The sequence below is a fragment of the Maylandia zebra genome, linkage group LG1 (genome assembly GCF_041146795.1).
Source record: "Maylandia zebra isolate NMK-2024a linkage group LG1, Mzebra_GT3a, whole genome shotgun sequence".
In the NCBI taxonomy this organism is placed as follows: domain Eukaryota; kingdom Metazoa; phylum Chordata; class Actinopteri; order Cichliformes; family Cichlidae; genus Maylandia; species Maylandia zebra.
This window is the reverse complement of record NC_135167.1, coordinates 18,807,525-18,827,621: the sequence shown is the minus strand read 5'-3', so window position 1 is coordinate 18,827,621 and position 20,097 is coordinate 18,807,525. Positions and strand designations below refer to the sequence as shown.

The window sequence follows — 20,097 nt, the reverse complement described above, 5'->3', positions numbered from 1 at the left end:
CCCCTCGTCCAAATGATCCTAAAAGCAATTTTAAGAAACCTTGAGAGTTGATTTACGACTCCAGCCTGTCATCTTAATCAAGTCTCTCAATGGAACGAGACAAAAGTCTAACACCAGTCCGAGCCCAGCGAGAGGGCTGAGCCAAACGGCGTCTGACAGTTGTCCTTTTCTGGCTGTGATTTAGGTGGGGCCTGCTCCACTGTTGTCGTGCTTCATCCGTTCTCCTTTAGCAGCATCTTGTGAGAGGGGTTACGCCATGCATAAAGCTACCCATGGTCTGCATTCTTGCTCGGACTGTTGAGGCTGTCAGGGGGCTCCTCTGATTTAGGGCGCCCCACTTCAGTGGCCCCTATAAATTTAAAAACTAATTCAGTGCTCTACAGGACTTTTTGTTTTTGTAGCTGGCCCTCTGCTCCTTATTGTTACTGACAATTTTATGAAGTGCTCTTAATGAGCAGCAGATTAAAGGTGGCCTCTGATGGTAGGCGCCTGAGAATACCAGGCTGGTAGAGGGAGAAGTTACTCAGGCCTTTGTGTGGGGGACGGTTTGGGGGTAAGCAGTGCAAAGGAATGATAGGAAAATGATCGTGTACTGTATTTTTTTGCCCTGTGAAGTGGTACATGGAGATACTGAACACCTTAAACACGTGAATGCGAGGTAATCAGATGCAGAGTCCACATTATGAGCCAGTGAGCCGTGGGAATGATACGGAGGAGGGATTGAGGGAGGGAGGGGGGCAGAGTGATGTGTTTTTACTGTGACTCCAACGGTTTTCAGGCACTTCGGCATTTTATACCAGCCCGAAAGTAAACACAGCTAACACTTTACAGCCAATTAAATAGTACTTAAAGCCCGGCGTTTATGGAGGTAAACATGTTGGAGAGTTTAGGGAGGCTACAGCCAGTGGGATACTTGAACCCTGCTCTCAGGTTTGCTCTCAGTACATCAGAACTCCTCTAAAGTAGAAGGAGGGTAAGAGCGAATATATACACAGAGGGATTTGTGCCAGCAGATGTTCTCCTTGCACTCTATCTATCAGGCAGACTGACAGCCATTAAAAACAGTGTGAGTAAGTCAGCCTAATGAATCCAAACATGTCAGCGGGGAAGGAGGTTTTTGTCGCTGACCTAATATGCTGGAGGTACGTTTAAAATTACATATGACACATACATGTACTTCTGTGTCATAACTCTCAGTTTTGGAGTTGTGTAAACATTTATTTTTCTTTTTGCTCGGCAAAGATGTTGCATATGTCTCGTGTTGGAATCCAAGGACTTGCTGTTTAACGGAAGACTTGCTTTAACGCATCACAGAAACCAAGTGCAGCACGTGTTTTATGATCTCGTAAACGAGCAGCGATGTTGTGAAACGTGTGTCTGTGTGCTTGGGGGGTGGGGGGGCGGATTGTGTAGGTGGGTGGGGGTCGAGTGTGTGATTGGGATTTATCTGTACCCCCACATCCACCCACCCCCTTTGTCTGGATGGTGGAGCACTCCCTAGAGAGCAATGCTGAACAGACAGGAATCTGTGTCCAGATTTCCAGAGATTCTCCCTGGACGTGTCGCTGCGTGAGAGCTGTTTTTCTTTCGCAGTCCACAAACACATAGCTGCAGCAAAATGGTGAAATGAATGCATTACTTAAGATAATATAAATATTTTTAAATAAAAAAAAGAGCAGCCATTGTTGCACGCTCATGCTTAGCATGTTTGGAAACTGCCTTTTCAGGCTTTCAGTGCTACGTGTGAAAAGGATACATTCCAATAATAATTTTGCCTATTTAATGAATTTAAAATGGGTTATATCTCTTACTAAAATGCCCAAATTATCTTCTTCTTTTTTTGCAGATCTTCATCAACAATGAATGGCAGGACTCTGTTAGTGGAAAGGTCTTCCCTGTCTACAACCCGGCTACTGGAGAGCAGATCTGTGAAGTCCAGGAAGCAGACAAGGTAAATGTTATACAATGTTTTATGGTGGAGTATTATTATAAGTATTACATTACATAAGTATAGTTAAACCAAGTAAATGGTTAAAGTCATTACTGTTGATGGATGTGTTTTATTGGTAAAACTAATTTTTAACTTGTTCATGTTGGACTAGCGTGCAGGCTTAAACAACAAAAGCAAGCGTTTAGTGGATGTTAGACAATATACAAGATAAAAAAAGATAAAAAAGACAGAAAAGATAAAGGCAGAACTACACACACACACACACACACACACACTAACAACACACACACACACACACACACACACACACACACACACACACACAGGTGGGAGGGTAACCCAAGTGAACCTCATGGGGTGGGGCAGATGATCCCAAAGGACAGAAAGCAACATGAGCAGAAAGTAAAACCTCAACAAGACCCTTGATGTTCAGCAGATACATTCACATGATGTGCAAACACAGAAGAGATAAATGCAGCTAGAAATAACAAATTATTCTTAAAGTTTTTCTTAATTCATTTGCTCCATATTTTTATTCTTGGGCTTTAAAAGAGTAGCTTTAAATTATTCATAGTTCAGTGTTATCTTTATTAATCATATACTTGGCCTTGCTCCATTCCCTTAGTTCATCAGTTTAGCCCCTCCCACTTAAAGCCAGTTTTCTTTTGATTGGCTGTCTCTCACAAACAGCGGGTTTGAACAGCTGCCAGCGTGGCCTCTGTACTCACAGTACAGTACTTTGAGATGAAAACGTTAGGATGCCCTCTCTTTCTCTTTCTCATCACACAGAGCCAAGAGTTAAAAAAAAAAAAAAAGCTGGTGTAAACTGAGCATGCAGTGAGGTCTGGAGTTTCTGGCTCACAGGGATTACTTTTATACATGATGACCTAATTTTCTGAAACTTAAGCCATGTTTAAAGTGAGCATGTAACAGTATATATATTTGAAAAGCATAATGGAGCTACCTTAAATACATGTAGTACAGTAAAAAGAATAATGAATTTCTCTGTACTTAGGTTTCAGCGCTGGAGAGTCTAACAATGAAAGGTGGGGGGGGTTACCCATAATCAGGAAACATATCACTTCATTTGCATCGCAAAGATTAAAAAAAGTCACACTTTAGGGTTAAAGTTGAGACTTTCTGTGTATCTTAGTGAGTGCCCTGTAAAAGGTTAACCATCTTTTTATTGGATAGGGCAGTGCAGAGAGTAGGAAAGTGGGGAGAGAGTGAAAACATGCAGGAAATGGTCTGTAATGAACTCCAACTCTGGCTCCTGCAGTAAGGACGCTATCCTTTGGTACATGCGTTGCATGCTTAAACAGGTATAGCAATAGTGTTGGCCTGGAGTCTAGTCTTTAGCCGTCATACATGAGTGAAATAGCTGGATCTGAAATATTAAAGAAAAGCAAAAGCACAATATGAGACAAATCATCTTCAGCATTCAGCATATACACTTCTATGTCAGATGTAGGCCTGCTAAAATGCAGAGACAGATCATGAAGTGACATGTTTTTTTTCCCCTGTAGGCTGACGTTGATAAAGCCGTGCAGGCAGCTCGCCTGGCCTTTTCTTTGGGCTCTGTGTGGCGAAGGATGGATGCTTCAGAGAGGGGTCGACTGCTGTCCAAACTGGCTGACCTGGTGGAGAGGGACAGTGTCTACCTAGCAGTAAGTGGACAAATACTGGGAATGTTCTCTTATTTTTCCTCACATGTTATTAAATGCATTTTATGCCTTTTGGAAAGAAGGATCTACAGTTGCTTTTGTGCTTGATAGTACAAATACATGCAAATTCTATTTATCCCCTTCGTATATTTTATTTATATTGTCTCTGTATTTATATATATGTGTGTGTGTGTGTGTGTGTGTGTGTGTGTGTGTGTGTGTGTGTGTGTGTGTGTGTGTGTGTGTGTGTGTGTGTGTGTGTATATAATATTCTGTAACTCTGTAACTTCTGTCGGTGCTGTGCTTTTTTGGAAATCGAATTTCCCAGAGGAACCCACCCGAGGGATTAATAAAGTTCTATCTTATCTTATCTTATATGTCCTAAAGCGAGCATATTACTGCCGTATTTGTAGTTAAGTGTTATCTTAGTGTCACATTTCACCCATGGGTGCGTGTAAAAGATAGAAAACAGTATGGAAATATGTGAAGATCAAAAGGTTATATCACATATTTGTCCCTCGTCTCTCTTCAGACTATTGAGTCACTGGACAGTGGAAAGCCTTTCCTGCCCACTCTGTTTGTGGACCTCCAAGGAACCATAAAGACACTGAGATACTTTGCTGGATATGCCGACAAGATCCATGGTACTTCCATTCCAATGGGTAAGAGCCATTTGGACTGAGAGAGATGAAGGGTACTAGCAGTTAAAGAAAGGATTAGTCAGATGGTATTAAAGAAAGAGCCAGGTTTGTGTTTTTGTGTTTGTTCCTCTGACTTTTTGGTACCAAAAAACAAACAAAAAACGCAACAACACTCAACTGAAATTGCAAACTTAACATATATGATTAGTCAGGATTTAAAAACTGAAGCTGTCATGAATCGCTGTGCGGCAGGCGGGAGTTGGACCCAAAATGCAGGACTCACAGACTCGAGGGAATGAACTCAAAACACAGCTTTATTTGCCGGTAGAACAAACATACAAACTAAACTAAACTAAACTGGGAAGCCACAAACTAAGAACTTACAGCGAGACACAGGGAGATCCACACACAGCATGAGGGACAACGCGACACTGACTCAGAGAAACACAGGGTTTAAATACACTGGGAAGTAACGAGGGGAATGAGACACAGAAGGAGGGCACAGATGGGAGAAATCAGGACTGACGAGACAAGCAAAGCAGGACGCATTCACATGAGACACGGACCATCAAAGTAAAACAGGAAGTATCACACAGAGACGCGAACTAGACACAGTGGAGACAGCAACTAAGAAATACAGAGACATAAACCATAAGGCAGAGGTCTAAGAACCAAAATACACAGGGAAATACTCAGCTGGGAACACAAGAGACTAGACTAGAGAGAGTAACAAAAAACCAACCATGAGAACATAAGGCACAATGCAGAGTGACAGAAAACAAGAAACTCAAACATGCAAAGACACAATTACACAGAACAGAGGGGACACAGAGAGACATGAAGGGCAAGGGATCAAAACTAGAAGCCATAGAATAAATCACACACAAGTACAATAATACAAAAATCACAAAGAACTAAAAACGCTGGGTCAGGAGACCCAGGACCGTGACAGAAGCATGTGTGGAAGATCTTTAAATCTACTTCTTTCTTCTAATGGCCAGCAGGGGGCGACTCCTCTGGTTGCAAAAAGAAGACTGACTGTATAGAAGTGTATGAGAAAGATCACTTTCTTTCTGATCTGCTCTTTGACCTCAGTAAACACTTTCCTTGATTAATAAACCAGTTAAACGCTTAAAGATTGCAACATGATGTTTATTTTGTCATTTTTAGTTCCCATTTAGAGAAAATCTATGATAATGAAAGATATGCCTTAGGGCGTGGCAACCTGTAGTTGATAAATCAATTCAATATGAATGCAACACGTCGCTCTTTGCATCAGCTTGAAGTTTCAATACAGAATTCCTCAAACAATTGTTGATGTTACACTGTGCACATTTTTTACAGAGTCTGTCATTCAGATTTAATGTGTCAAACCTCTTAGACAATAGTTAGCTGTTTGTTGTGAGAAGTGAGCAGCTGAAAGTAGCTTTAAATTCTCCACTAACTCTACTGAGAGCTTTAGCAGGCACGGTTTTATTCTGAGACCCGTTTGGTATCAGTAAAAGGTTTTAATTGTTATTGTGCATTACTGGGGTGTCAGGAAAATGAAATTAAAATAAAACAAAATAAAAAAATAGTTCCCTGACCTGGAAAATCAATACGATCGCTCTTTGAAGTCTGTTGATCAACTTTACTTTTATTATTGTTACATGTGCTAATTGAATTTGGGATATATTATTATATTGACTGTGTTCCACACAAAGTGACCTAGATTAGTAAGTTATTATATAATTTACAACCAGTGCCTGATAACAAATGCAGCAAATTGGTGTTTATTTTTTTAATAAATATTTTTATTGAGCGACAAATGTACATAAGTTTAAAATGACAATACAATCTGTTCCCCTGACATATTTGTTAGTTTTTCTTACATGAACAGATACAATAATACACACACACACAGTCACACCCACGCTTATATAAAATTGAGAAAAACAAACAAAACAAAAAAACCCAAAAAACCCCAAAAACTAAGAAGAAACCCAAAACACACAAAAAAAAAAAAAGGGGGGGGGGAGAGAGATGATATTAATCAGCTGGTAGAACGTTTAATGACTTGCAATAGTTTGAATAGCAAACCCTGTACAATACACAGGACGTACTATAACGGACATTGGATACTGCTTTCTCCCATTGCTGATCCGAAAAAATTACTCCTAACTCCCGCTCCCAAGCCCTCCTAATTTTAACAACTGAATGGACATGTAAATCCATAAGTTGTTTATATATTAAAGATATAATTGACTTCTTATTGGGTTTAAGGGATAAGAATTCCTCCCAAGGCTGGACATTTGGAAGAAGAGGGTTGGACGGGAAGAGAGCAGAAGTGCAATGCCGTGCCTGAAAATAACGGAATAGATTGGTAGCCGGAAGATTTGTTTCTGAACACAGGTCTAAAAAAGTTAAGAAAGTGCCATCTTTATAGAGATCCTTAAAAGTATTAATACCATGACGCTTCCACTGTACATAGGTACCAAAATCGGTGTTTATTATATACAACAAGCAGCTATAAACATGATTTTAAAACACTCAGAACAATAAAATAAAAAAAATCTTTGTAGCCTCCGTTAATCTTTTCCTACGCTGACTGAAAAGCATGTGGACAGTCAGGAGAACTATGTTATAATATAGGAACCCTGTAAGAGGAGCATGAGAATGCACAATTAATATAGGGATTTAAGTTGTGCAACATTAATTTTTTTTGCTTTTAAGCTACTTTAGAGACCTTTGACTAGGATCATTGCATAAATTCTTGCAATATTTTAATACAAGGCTTTTTACAAGTACAGGAAATTTTAATCTTTTTTTGGGGGGGGGGGGGGGTCTCTATTTGACATCACCATTTATTACATTTTTTAGTAAAACAAAACACTCTTTTTATTTCATTGTGTTCAGAGTTTTGCAGAAAGCTAAGCTTACATTCAGCGGGTGAAGGTAACAAATTGGTAATCAATCTAAACACATTAGAGCCAGCTGCCAGTGTTGCCCCTCTAAAGCAGCTGAATCTGAGGGTGGAAGAGAAGAAAGTTGGCTGTGTGTTTTAAAAGGAAGAAAAAAAAGAATGAGAGAGACTGAGAGGACATGGAAAACATCCTGATACCGCTGTATTGTCCCTCTCAAAGCTTCTCTTGTACGCTGCTGCCAAACCAACCACGGCGAGCGTTTTCCCAGGGCTTTGGTCTAAGCTTTATTCCACTTGTAGGCTTTCAGAGTAAATAAATAAGGGTATTCCTGTAGCCTGTATGATGTAAGTAATCATGTTTGTTCACCTGTTAGAATGAGGCGCAACACAGCTACCATGAGCTGCTCCTCTGCAGCTATTTGTCTTGCCTGTTATGCTGATACTGTGGTGTTAAATTTATATCAGAGACGGCATGAAATGAATGGGGAGTGTCATTATGTGCAGCACCTTTGGCAGTACAGTTTGGTATCATTTACACCACCTGTGCCAAATTGAAATATAATTCATGTGCAGGCGTCATTCTTTCAAACAAGGCTTCAGATACTCGAGTTCCTCCAGAAAATGTCATGCCTACTGGGTTTGTAGATTCATTCCACAAACAATAGCAGTTTTGCAAGATCCACACTGGAATACACGGACAAAAAAAAGAAAAAGTTGAAATATGGGAATCTTACTGCAGTTTTGTATCTGTTGTCAACGTGATTGTTTAACTTGTCATCCCCCCACTGATCCTTCCAGTCCAAGTGCAACATTAAGCAATCATCAGCTGACCACTGTGGTAACAAATTTATACACACATTTCTCAATATGAATTGTTTTTCTGAAAAATGAACAAGCATGGCACACCCTCAGCAAGTACCTCCTTTTTACTCAAGTAATGCAAGAGGAATGAGCAAACCTTTCCAGCATAACACCCATCTCTATGACCTAAAACAGTTACACACATGCCTGTGCTGCTGGAGGAAACGTAATCTCTCACCAGGGTAAAGCAACAAGGAACAAGGAATGTGGATTCATTTGCAAATTAACATGTCGAGTCAACAACACCAGGGGAGTCAGGTGGTGACGTTTTTCATGTGTTTAGAGGGATTTTTTAGTATTTCCTATTAAGTGCTTATTTGTTAAAGTGTTAAAGCTAGGAATAAATAACCCAGTTCTCTCTTTGCTCATGTGTGTTCCTCTACAGATGGAGAGTATCTGACATTTACCAGATATGAGCCTATTGGAGTTTGTGGACAAATTGTCCCTGTGAGTATAACTTTTCTGAAAAGTGACATGCAAACATGACAGGGAAGTGTGAAGAAAAAATAAAAAAGATGGAGTTAGCTGCGTCTAAAAGTACTGAATTACATTCTGAATTTTCCAGTAATTCCCTGTCAGCCACAGTTTTTAAATCTTACCGGTAATCCCCCGCAACCACTCCAAACCCCACCCCCTCCAGTGTGCCGGTGGCTTTGAGGAAAAGGGAACAAGAAGTGAGAAGCAGAAGAATGAGCTAAGGGATTTAACAGAGTGTGTTTGAGGAAAGAAGAATGATGAGAAAGGAGGAAAAGATCAAGGAGAAAGAGACACTGTTGATTGTGCAAGAGTGCAGAAAGCGTGTGGTTCTGTGTTGAGCCCCATGGGCTCCTGTGCAAAGCAGAAATAACACAGGCCTGTGTGTTGAACAGTGATACGGGTCTATTGCACATGTGTTGCAATTTCCCGACTTTCTCAGAATACTGTGGGAAGAGAAAATACTGTACAAGTGCCGAGAACATTTTCTCACTTGACTATGTTTAGACAGAGTGAAAATGAGAGTGAGTGACTTAAGAGCGATGAGTTATTGAACTTGACTTGTGACCACCCAGTGTGTCAGATGCATGATGTCTTTTTCCGGTGTTTGTGTGTGTGTCTGTGTGCGTGCGCGTGCGTGTTGTACACAGTGGAACTTCCCTCTGATGATGACAGCATGGAAGCTGGGCCCAGCACTCGCGTGTGGAAACACTGTCGTCCTGAAACCTGCTGAGGAGACGCCGCTCACTTGCCTCTACATGGCAGCTCTAATCAAGGAGGTAAATGACAGAGTCACTATGACGACGGCAAACATTTCGCACGCACAGTTTCAAGCATGAGTGCTGAACTAACTGAAACAGAATCACTTATAGATTTTATTTTGCCAAGGACACAGTGTTCACTTTGACTTTGGCCAACACTTTATTTAGACAGTTCAATGTTAATGTAACCAAAAGGCGATAAAAAACAGATGTTTAGTGAAGTGTCACATCGATTTGGTGCATCATCTCAGAGTCAGTGAAGTAGGACTTGGCCTTTATGTTATCTCCAGCCAATATAGAGCCAAAATGAAATGGTTAGTTTGCCTCAATTATGCAAATGAACTTTTTAATGGTTTAAAACATACAGATTTTAGTCTCTTAATACAACAATAAAATATATTTAGGATGATAAAAATGAAACATTTAAAATCTTTCTTTATTTTAATGAAAAAAAAAGAGCTCAGAATTAGCATCTGTCTGGTGGGAAATGCTGCAGAAACAGTAATAATGAGATTAATATTGTGAATATCTATTTTTGCTGAGCTTTCACGCTGCATTTAAAAACCTTCATGTTGGTCTCTGTCACATAATTAAGTGTCAGAAATACAAAATAATTATCTGATGCAGAACTAAACACATGTCTAGTGTCTCTAGTTTACTACCTCTGGTAGTTTAGTCAAAATAAAATCCAAATATTAATATTAATACAGCTAATTCAACTCAATTCAATATTCACTGTATGGACAAAAGTACTGGGTCAAACCTATTAATCTTTGAATTCCAATGTTTTCATCTACTGCCTTCACACAAATTTGTAAAAGACTGGGTCGTTCTAAAGAACTCACTAAATTTGAACGTTTTGCTGTAATAGGATGCCACCTATGCAACAAGTCAGTTTGTGAAACTTCTACCCTCCTAGATATTACACGATCAACTGAAAGGGGAATTACTGCAATGCGGGAGGCTTTACTAAGAACAGCAACTCAGCCATGAAATCAAAGACCACATAAAGTTATAGAGCAGCAGCACCAAGTGCTAAGGGAAAATAGTCCCTGAATGTCAAATTACAAACAGCAAAACCTCCTTTTGCTTTAACATCAGCACAAAAACTTTGTGCCAGGAGCTGCTTAGCCATGGGTTTCCATGGCTAAGCAGCTCCTGTATTTGTAATGTGTAGGTGTCAGAAGTTTAAACTGCTTGTGTTAAAAATAAATAAATAAATAAATAAATAAATATATATATATATATATATATATATATATATATATTGGAAGATGGCCCCAACTGACCGAGTGCTCAGTGAATACCTCAGGCAGCAGAAACCCAAGAAAGAGGAGGGAGACGAGGAACCATCATGGAAGGACAGGCCCCTGCACGGTATGTACCACCGGCAGATAGAGGAGGTGGCTGATATCCAGAAATCCTACCAGTGGCTGGACAAAGCTGGACTGAAAGACAGCACAGAGGCACTAATCATGGCAGCACAAGAACAAGCTCTGAGCACAAGATCCATAGAGGCTGGGGTCTATCACACCAGGCAAGACCCCAGGTGCAGGCTGTGTAAAGATGCCCCAGAGACAATCCAGCACATAACAGCAGGGTGCAAGATGCTAGCAGGCAAGGCATACATGGAACGCCATAACCAAGTGGCCGGCATAGTGTACAGGAACATCTGTGCCGAGTATAATCTGGAAGTCCCGAGGTCAAAATGGGAGATGCCCCCAAGGGTGGTGGAGAATGACCGAGCTAAGATCCTGTGGGACTTCCAGATACAGACGGACAAAATGGTGGTGGCTAACCAACCGGACATAGTGGTGGTAGACAAACAGAAGAACACGGCCGTAGTGATCGATGTAGCGGTTCCGAATGACAGCAATATCAGGAAGAAGGAACACGAGAAGCTGGAGAAATACCAAGGGCTCAGAGAAGAGCTCGAGAGGATGTGGAGGGTGAAGGTAACGGTGGTCCCCGTGGTAATCGGAGCACTAGGTGCGGTGACTCCCAAGCTAGGCGAGTGGCTCCAGCAGATCCCGGGAATAACATCGGAGATCTCTGTCCAGAAGAGCGCAGTCCTGGGAACAGCTAAGATACTGCGCAGGACCCTCAAGCTCCCAGGCCTCTGGTAGAGGACCCGAGCTTGAAGGATAAACCGCCCGCAGGGGCGTGCTGGGTGTTTTTTTTTTTTATATATATATATATAAAACACATGAGAAGCAATACTGCAGCTAACCATCCATCCATCCATCCATCCATCTTCATCCGCTTATCCGAGGTCGGGTCGCGGGGGTAGCAGCCTAAGCAAAGAGGTCCAGACCTCCCTCTCCCCAGCCACCTCCTCCAGCTTGTCCGGGGGAATACCAAGGCGTTCCCAGGCCAGCCGAGAGATATAATCTCTCCAGCGTGTCCTGGGTCTGCCCCGGGGCCTCCTCCCGGTGGGACATGCCTGGAACACCTCGCCCAGGAGGCGCCCAGGGGGCATCCTTGCCAGATGCCCGAACCACCTCAGCTGGCTCCTTTCGATGTGGAGCAGCAGCTGCTCTACTCTAAGCCCCTCCCGGATGGCCGAACTTCTCACCCTATCTCTAAGGGAGAGGCCAGCCACCCTTCGGAGGAAGCTCATTTCCGCCGCTTGTATCCGCGATCTCGTTCTTTCGGTCACTACCCACAGCTCGTGGCCATAGGTGAGGGTAGGGACGTAGATCGACCGGTAAATTGAGAGCTTCGCTTTTACACTCAGCTCCCTCTTCACCATGACTGACCGGTGCAGCGTCCGCATTACTGCAGCCGCAGCCCCAATCCGTCTGTCGATCTCCAGCTCCCTTCTCCCATCACTCGCGAACAAGACCCCGAGATACTTGAACTCCTCCACTTGGGGCAGGAACTCATCCCCGACCCGGAGTGGGCACTCCACCCTTTTCCGGCTAAGAACCATGGCCTCAGATTTGGAGGTGCTGATCCTCATTCCCGCTGCGTTACACTCGGCTGCGAACCGCTCCAGTGCGAGCTGGAGGCCCTCACCCGATGAAGCCAACAGAACCACATCATCCGCAAAAATCAGAGATGAGATTCTGAGGCCACCAAAGCGAAAGCCCTCCGCCACTTGGCTGCGCCTAGAAATCCTGTCCATAAAAATTATGAACAGAACCGGAGACAAAGGGCAGCCTTGGCGGAGCCCATCACCCACCGGGAACGAGTCCGACTTATTGCCGGCAATGCGAACCAAGCTCTTGCAACGGTTGTATAGGGATTGAATGGCCCGTAGCAATGGGCCAGACACCCCATACTCGCGCAACACCTCCCACAGGACGCCCCGAGGGACACGGTCGAATGCCTTCTCCAGGTCCACAAAACACATGTAGACTGGTTGGGCAAACTCCCATGCACCCTCAAGTATCCTCGAGAGGACAAAGAGCTGGTCCAGTGTTCCGCGACCAGGACGAAAACCGCATTGTTCCTCCTGTATCCGAGGTTCGACTAGCGGACGAACCCTCCTCTCCAGCACCCTGGCATAGACTTTCCCGGGGAGGCTGAGGAGTGTGATCCCCCTGTAGTTGGAACACACCCTCCGGTCCCCCTTCTTGAAGATGGGGGACCACCACCCCGGTCTGCCAGTCCACAGGTACTGCCCCTGATCTCCACGCAACATTGCAGAGACGTGTCAACCAAGACAGCCCTACAACGTCCAGAGCCTTCAGGAACTCGGGGCGGACCTCATCGACACCAGGGGCTCTGCCACCAAGGAGTTGTTTAACTGCCTCAGTGACCTCGCCCCCGGAAATCGGTGGGTCACACCCCTCATCCCCAGACTCTGCTTCCTCCCCGGAAGACGTGTCAGTGGGATTAAGGAGGTCCTCGAAGTATTCCTTCCACCGCCCGACAATTTTCTCAGTCGACGTCAACAGCGCTCCGCCAGCACTATACACAGTGCAGGTAGAGCACCGCTTTCCCCTCCTGAGACGCCTGACGGTTTGCCAGAATCTCTTCGAGGCAGTCCGAAAGTCTTTTTCCATGGCCTCTCCGAACTCCTCCCACACCCGAGTTTTTGCTTCAGCCACTGCCCGAGCCGCATTCCGCTTGGCCTGTCGATACCTGTCGGCTGCCTCCGGAGTCCCACAGGCTAACCAAGCCCGATAGGCCTCCTTCTTCAGCCTGGTGGCTCCCTTCACCTCTGGTGTCCACCATTTGGTTCGGGGATTACCACCACGGCAGGCACCAACCACCTTGCGGCCGCAGCTCAATGCAGCAGCTTCGGCAATGGAGACGCTGAACATGGTCCATTCGGACTCAATGTCCCCAGTCTCCCTCGGAATGCTGTTGAAGCTCTGCCGGAGGTGTGCGTTGAAGATCTCGCGGACTGGGGCCTCTGCTAGACGTTCCCAGCACACCCTCACTACGCGTTTAGGTGCACCAGGTCTGTCCAGCGTCCTCCCCCGCCACCTGATCCAACTCACCACCAGGTGGTGATCAGTTGACAGCTCAGCCCCTCTCTTTACCCGAGTGTCCAGAACATATGGTCGCAGGTCTGGTGATACGATTACAAAATCGATCATCGACCTACGGCCTAGAGCATCCTGGTGCCACGTGCACTTATGGACACTCTTATGTTCGAACAGGGTGTTCGTTATGGCCAAACTGTGATTAGCACAGAAGTCCAATAACAAAGCACCACTCGGGTTCAGATCAGGGAGGCCGTTCCTCCCAATCACGCCCCTCCAGGTCTCGCTGTCGTTACCCACGTGAGCATTGAAGTCTCCCAGCAGGACAACAGAGTCTCCAGGTGGAGCACCTTCCAGCACCCCCCCCAGGGACTCTAAGAAGGCTGGGTACTCCGAACTGCCACTCGGCGCATAAGCGCAGATGACAGTCAGGACCCGTTCCCCGACCCTAAGGCGCAGGGAACAAACCCTCTCGTCCACCGGGAAAAACCCCAACGTACCGGCAGCAAGCCGAGGGGATATAAGAATACCCACCCCAGCCCGCCGCCTCTCACCAGGGGCAACTCCAGACTGAGACAGAGTCCAGCCCCTCTCCAGGAGACTGGTTCCAGAGCCCAGACAATGCGTAGAGGTGAGCCCAACTATATCTAGCCGGTACCTCTCAACCTCACGCACCAACTCAGGCTCCTTCCCCACCAGAGAGGTGACATTCCATGTCCCTATTGCCAGTCTTGGCAGCCGGGGGTCGGTCCGCCAGGGCAGCTAACCATTTTTAAATAATATTTAGATAATGTTTGTTCCATTGTGGCATCAGTACTCGAGCAACATTAACAATGTGTCTCACATCCTTCAGCAAGTATGGATGTGGTATATATATATATATATATATATATATATATATATATATATATATATATATATATATATATATATATATAACAGTATATGAAGTATATACAGTACTGCTGTCTCATGATAATTAGGTTATGTACTTAGCAGAAATGGCTACTGAAGCATTTCACAGTGGTTAGCAAGCTAGCTGTGCCATTTTGTAGACATTTACAGCTTAACTTAACATGTAACCACTCATACTAATAATACATAGACAAGAAAAAACACCCATAATGTCAAGGTCTGCTAAAAATCACCTGCTGCTCGGTTGCTAATTAGAATTAGCATTCCCTCGTACAGACTTAAAATATGTACTCCCTAACCTTCTGCTAAGATGGCAACCTTTGAGAATAATACAGGCAGTATTTTAGCAGTAATAAGTACAGCATTATCATACCACATTGAATAATCCCACTTTAACGATAGCATGAAGAGTGATGAGAGCCTAATGATGCACACACTAGCTAAAATGCTAAATGACTAATAAGGAAAGTTATTTTAAGTTTTTATTTCTAAATTTGATATCAGTTTATTATGGATTCAGAGAGATCACAAGAACAAATGTTATATAATCACATAGTTTCATATGTTAAGTATGGATGTGACAGTCAACATAAAAGTGCTTTAGAAAAATTAATTCAGGGATGCTCTGGTGTCAACTTTCTTTTTTCTTTATTCAGTTTTTCCTGGCAATAGTGCCGAAAACTCCACAAAATAATAAAATAAAATCTGAACATCTTAAACACGCTGATATAAATCTCGAGTAAATTCCAAACCAGAGCTCTTTGTAGTGAGTGCAGCTGTGTACAATAAGGATAAACACATGAGTAAGTTCAACAACACAGCCTGACATGGCAATGTATTGAAGCCAAATAATGGACAAATTTAAGTGTCTACATCCTCTCTATTTTTCCCCTGTCCTCTCCGGCCTCGCCTCTTCTTGGAGACTATCTGTCTGTTGCCTTTTTGATGTTCTCCCTGCTCTCTGCTTGTAGGGAGGTTGGGTTGGGTCTGGATTCCCCCACACTGCCTGTGGTTTTGCTTGGCTCTGCTGTCATCTCCGCTAAAGCTTGTTTCCTCTCATATTGTTTTGACAGGCCGGCTTTCCACCGGGAGTCATCAATATTTTGCCAGGATTCGGGCCAACAGCAGGAGCTGCAATTGCTTCACACATGGGCATAGACAAAGTGGCTTTCACAGGATCAACCGAGGTACTTTTCTCTCTAGTGGAACTGCTCAGATCAGCATCTGCCTACTGCTAGCTTTTGTCACTGAACACAGTTGACACAGTGACCAACATGTGCAGAGCATAAGAGCAGGCTGGGTAATTAGGGGATGTTGTGTGCCTGTATTGAAGTTTAAATGACAAACAAATGGGGTCTTACATAAGCCGCGCACCCTGTCATTACTCCTCATGACAGGGCTCTGATTTTATCGCACACACATGCACATATTTGCGCTGTCGAGAGTATACAAACAGGTCTCTCTGAAAACACTGCCTCTCGTCTGTTTTCCCTCAGCTGTCTTTGAGGTATTAATGCACCTCCATACCGCTTTTCATTTAGCTCACCATCAGGATATACCGTTACAGCTCTTGAGAACAGGGAAGCAGTTAATAGGAAGACAAAGGACATACCATGTTAGGTGTTGAGCCTTGTGGTCTGAACAGATTCCTGGAGTCAGCGAGAACAGCCAGAGTGACGGCAGATCCCTTTCTACAGATCATTTATAAACATCTGTCATTTCCATGTTGACTAACCCCTGTATTAAAACCATTTACAGTAGTCCTGATGTTGTAGTGATATTTTTATGTGACCATCCTGTAATTTACACCTATCTTTAGCAAATAACACGGCCTTATGTAATATTTGTTTTGACTCCTGCATTGTGTTGGAGGCGCCATGTGTACAGTATGTGTAATTGGAGCAGTCCCTGATAAGCCCATACAGGTACAGATGTCACAGATAAAAGCAATGAAAGCAAAACCGACTGGAACAATGAGACATTCGCTCGTTGGACCTTTTTTGCCTTCAGAGGTGCCTTAATCCGTCATAGCATAGGTTCTACAAGGTGTTGGTAACATTCCTCAGGGATTTAGGGTTTTGTTGATGTGATGATAGCATCACACAGTTGCTGCAGATTTGTCGGCTTCACGTCCATGATGCAAATCTCCCGTTCCACCACATCCCAAAGGTGCTGTACTGGATTGAGATCCAGGCAAATTGTAGCCTTCCTGTTTTTAACTGCTGTTAGCCGACAGGAGTGCCACCCGGTGTGGCTGAAGCCAATCTGCGTGCTGTGCGCTTTAGCGATTCTGCGCTGGCATTCTGGCCATTCCACTCTGAACTTATTTTCACCCAGAGAACTCCCACTCACTGGATATCTTCTCTTTTTCAGATTATTCTCTGTAAAATAGATGGCTGTGTGGGAAAATCCCAGTAGATCAGCAGTTTCTGAAATAGTCACACCGGCCTGGCACCAATAACCATACGCCCTTCAAAGCCGCTTAAATTACATTTCTTCCCCATTCTGATGCTCAGCATGAGCAAGGGGCAGTTGAACCAGTGTACCTAATTAAGTGGCACATGAGTAGACATATTCCTGTAAAATGTAAACGTGAATGTCACAGGGAGAGATCATCATTAGTGTACGCCGTTGTTTGCATTTCAAAGATCCTGGATGTCGATGAGGCGGATTTTAAGTGACGCTAATGGACTCGAGGAACAGCTGTGAGAGTTGACCAGTCTGTTGCTTCAACACTGAAATTTCCCCAAAACAGTTTTAAATGACTTTGGTGATATGCTGGGTTTTTTTCTTTTTATGAAACAATGGTGGATTTTTTTGTTTATTTTTTTAAATATCTGGATAACTTGCAGAACTGAATTTGTTACACACATTTATGTCTCAGTTTAAAAATCAACATTAGCATCTGGGCAGGAGAACAATTCAGCTTCAGATATATTAAGAACTGTTGGTTACAGTTATATCTGCTAAGGTTTGGGGTTATGCAGTTGTTTGTGGGGTTCATTGTTATTATAATAATAATTAATATTATTATGTTGTGTGATTTATGTCTGTCCTCTTGAAAATTCCAGTAAATTTATTGTCTACGTGATATGAAAACAGTTGGTGTTCGTACCAATGGTTCTAACTTTTAGAAAGTCATGACAGGGACCAGCCTGAAGTAATTGCAGGTAGTGGTTGCTGTCCAATCGATTAGTACTGAAAAGTCTCATAAATGACATTATTCATTTATTAGCCTTTGTAATCTTTACCTCTGTTCATTTATAGGCTGCAAAGCGGAGGCATCACTCCCTCAGGACCTTTAGTTTCTTCCATTTTAAAACCAAAATATTCCCAAAATAGTGATTTTTTAAAATATTTTCACAAACAAATGCTTCCATTTGCTGAAAGGGTGTCGGGAGTCTTTTGCCCTGCTCCCTGCACTTGCTGCACAGACAACCCTTAACAAATATATCATCAGTTGCCTGTCGTAGGACTGACGGCAGGCCGTTGGAAAATATTTACATATTGCCCAACCCAACTAAGCATGTTAATATCATATTGTGTGTTTGTGTGCGTGTGTGTGTGTGTGTGTGTCCATGCTGACATAAGCATTAAGCTCAAACCACAGCTGTAGACCATATTGTTCCTAAAAATGGCCACAGCATTGCAGAGTTTGTCTGTGTGGAGCCAGGACCTTGGGCTAGCCCATGCTGGTATTAGTTACATTAACCACAATGTGTTAAAGATAAGCATTACCAAAATAATGCATGACTGCATCATATCAAAGTCTCCTTAAATACAAACAGAGTAGTAGAAGTGTGCGTCTGGAGAAAAAAAAGTTTACTCTTTAAATAGAAACTCTGAAACAGCTGTTAGCCAGCTGTAAATCAACGCCTCCTGCCGGGCGTTACAGCCTTCCGTTAGCTACCAGTCTTAGTAACACAGCAGTAATTTATAAAATGACCAATGGTACACACATTAGATTGTACAGCTGAAATCATCAAAAACTAATGTGATCTAGTTTTTGCGGGAAAAAACGGATCCATTTTGAAGCAGGAGACACATTTATTTTGGAGCCAGCATCTAGCAGCTTTCAGCAACACTGCATTAGCTACATTTTGGAGACTAGACCACACTGATATTAGAAACGATCAGACACCCATGAGTAGTTCTTGATCAGAGACTGTATAAAGCATGGATGTGCCCACATTCAGAAATTGTATTGTGGACTCTGTTAGCATTTTGGCTGTTGCCATGTTGGATTTTGGGAGGAAGAAGTTACTTTATATGAATAAACAAGTGGCGTGCTAATTTATCACCTATCCATGAACTCGAGTGCAAAACACAGAAGCACATATCAGCAAAGCATGTTAAGGCAATTTACAAGCGTAGTGTTCATACTGTATTGGTTAACACATGTCAAATGATTAAGGGACACAAATCCCTAGGAGGGTTGTGTCAGGAATGGAATCTGGCATAAAAATCTGGCAAATCAAACTTATTGATTTATCCGCTTTTGTGGTGTCTTGTGAATAAGCAACCCAAGTAGTGAACTAATAAAACACCAGAACTTCACTCACCAAAGCACATAACTTCTGGGATGATTTGACCACACATCAAGCCCTAATGTTAGTCAGATAATCAATTAAAAATTCACCTACGGCAATACCGGCCCAGTCTAATGGCTGGATGTAACAAAAGTGAGGCCTCGTAGATGCTAGTCAGCTCCAGCTAAATGTGTTGGGAAAGCTGTCTGTTAATTAATAAGGCCACACCCCTAACTCAGTTAAGCAGGTAGATCAGTTATTAAAAAATAAATCATTCTACTTATAGTTGATCTGAATGGCTATCTGTAAAGCACAGGGACATTTTTATGTCAAGCTAAACATGCTTTGTAATGCTGTACATGGCCATTTTATCATGGAAGTCTAATGAGACTCACTCCCTTTTGAAGCCAGCCTCAAGTGGCCACTAGAGGAACTGCAGTTTGTTTTGGTTTTTTTGGGTTTTTTTGGGGTTTTTTTTTTAGCATTGTCTTAATTCATTCCAAGGCTTCTGATTGGCTGATAACAGTAACTATGTGTCCTTCCCTGAGTCGTACATGTATCGTCACATGATTTGACCTTTTCTAGGCAAACGCAAATAGTTCCTAAAATAAAAGTTCAGAACAGAAATGCGCTATTGTGGACACAGCATCCTTTGTGTTCTTAGCTTACTTATTTGTGTGTGTAGGATGTCTGTTCAATGTCTACAGTGTCTTCAATCTTTCGTACATTTTCTGTAAACATTCAAATTCAAGCACAACCTCACTAGGATCACCAAACTTTGTTAGAATAAGCCACGGTAAAAACTGTTAGCAGCTGCTAACGGTCTATATTAGTTACTGTATAATTTCAAACATTGATCTAGTTATGATTAAACCATAATCATGTATTTATCTATTTAGAAATTATCTATCCTGTGGCATCTTGTTTAACTTGTATTATAAACATCTTTGTTTAACATCTCAT

At 43.0% G+C, this 20,097-nt stretch overlaps 1 protein-coding gene across 1 annotated transcript in view; it reads left to right on the top strand.

Moving 5' to 3' along the window:
- aldh1a2 (aldehyde dehydrogenase 1 family, member A2) overlaps nt 1–20,097 on the top strand; it is a 33,203-nt gene that overhangs the window by 5,949 nt on the left and 7,157 nt on the right. The window contains exons 2-7 of the mRNA XM_014412011.3: nt 1,847–1,951; nt 3,478–3,618; nt 4,148–4,277; nt 8,405–8,466; nt 9,144–9,272; nt 15,679–15,792. Of these exons, the coding sequence (XP_014267497.2) occupies nt 1,847–1,951; nt 3,478–3,618; nt 4,148–4,277; nt 8,405–8,466; nt 9,144–9,272; nt 15,679–15,792 (681 nt within the window). The remainder of the gene's footprint in view (nt 1–1,846; nt 1,952–3,477; nt 3,619–4,147; nt 4,278–8,404; nt 8,467–9,143; nt 9,273–15,678; nt 15,793–20,097) is intronic.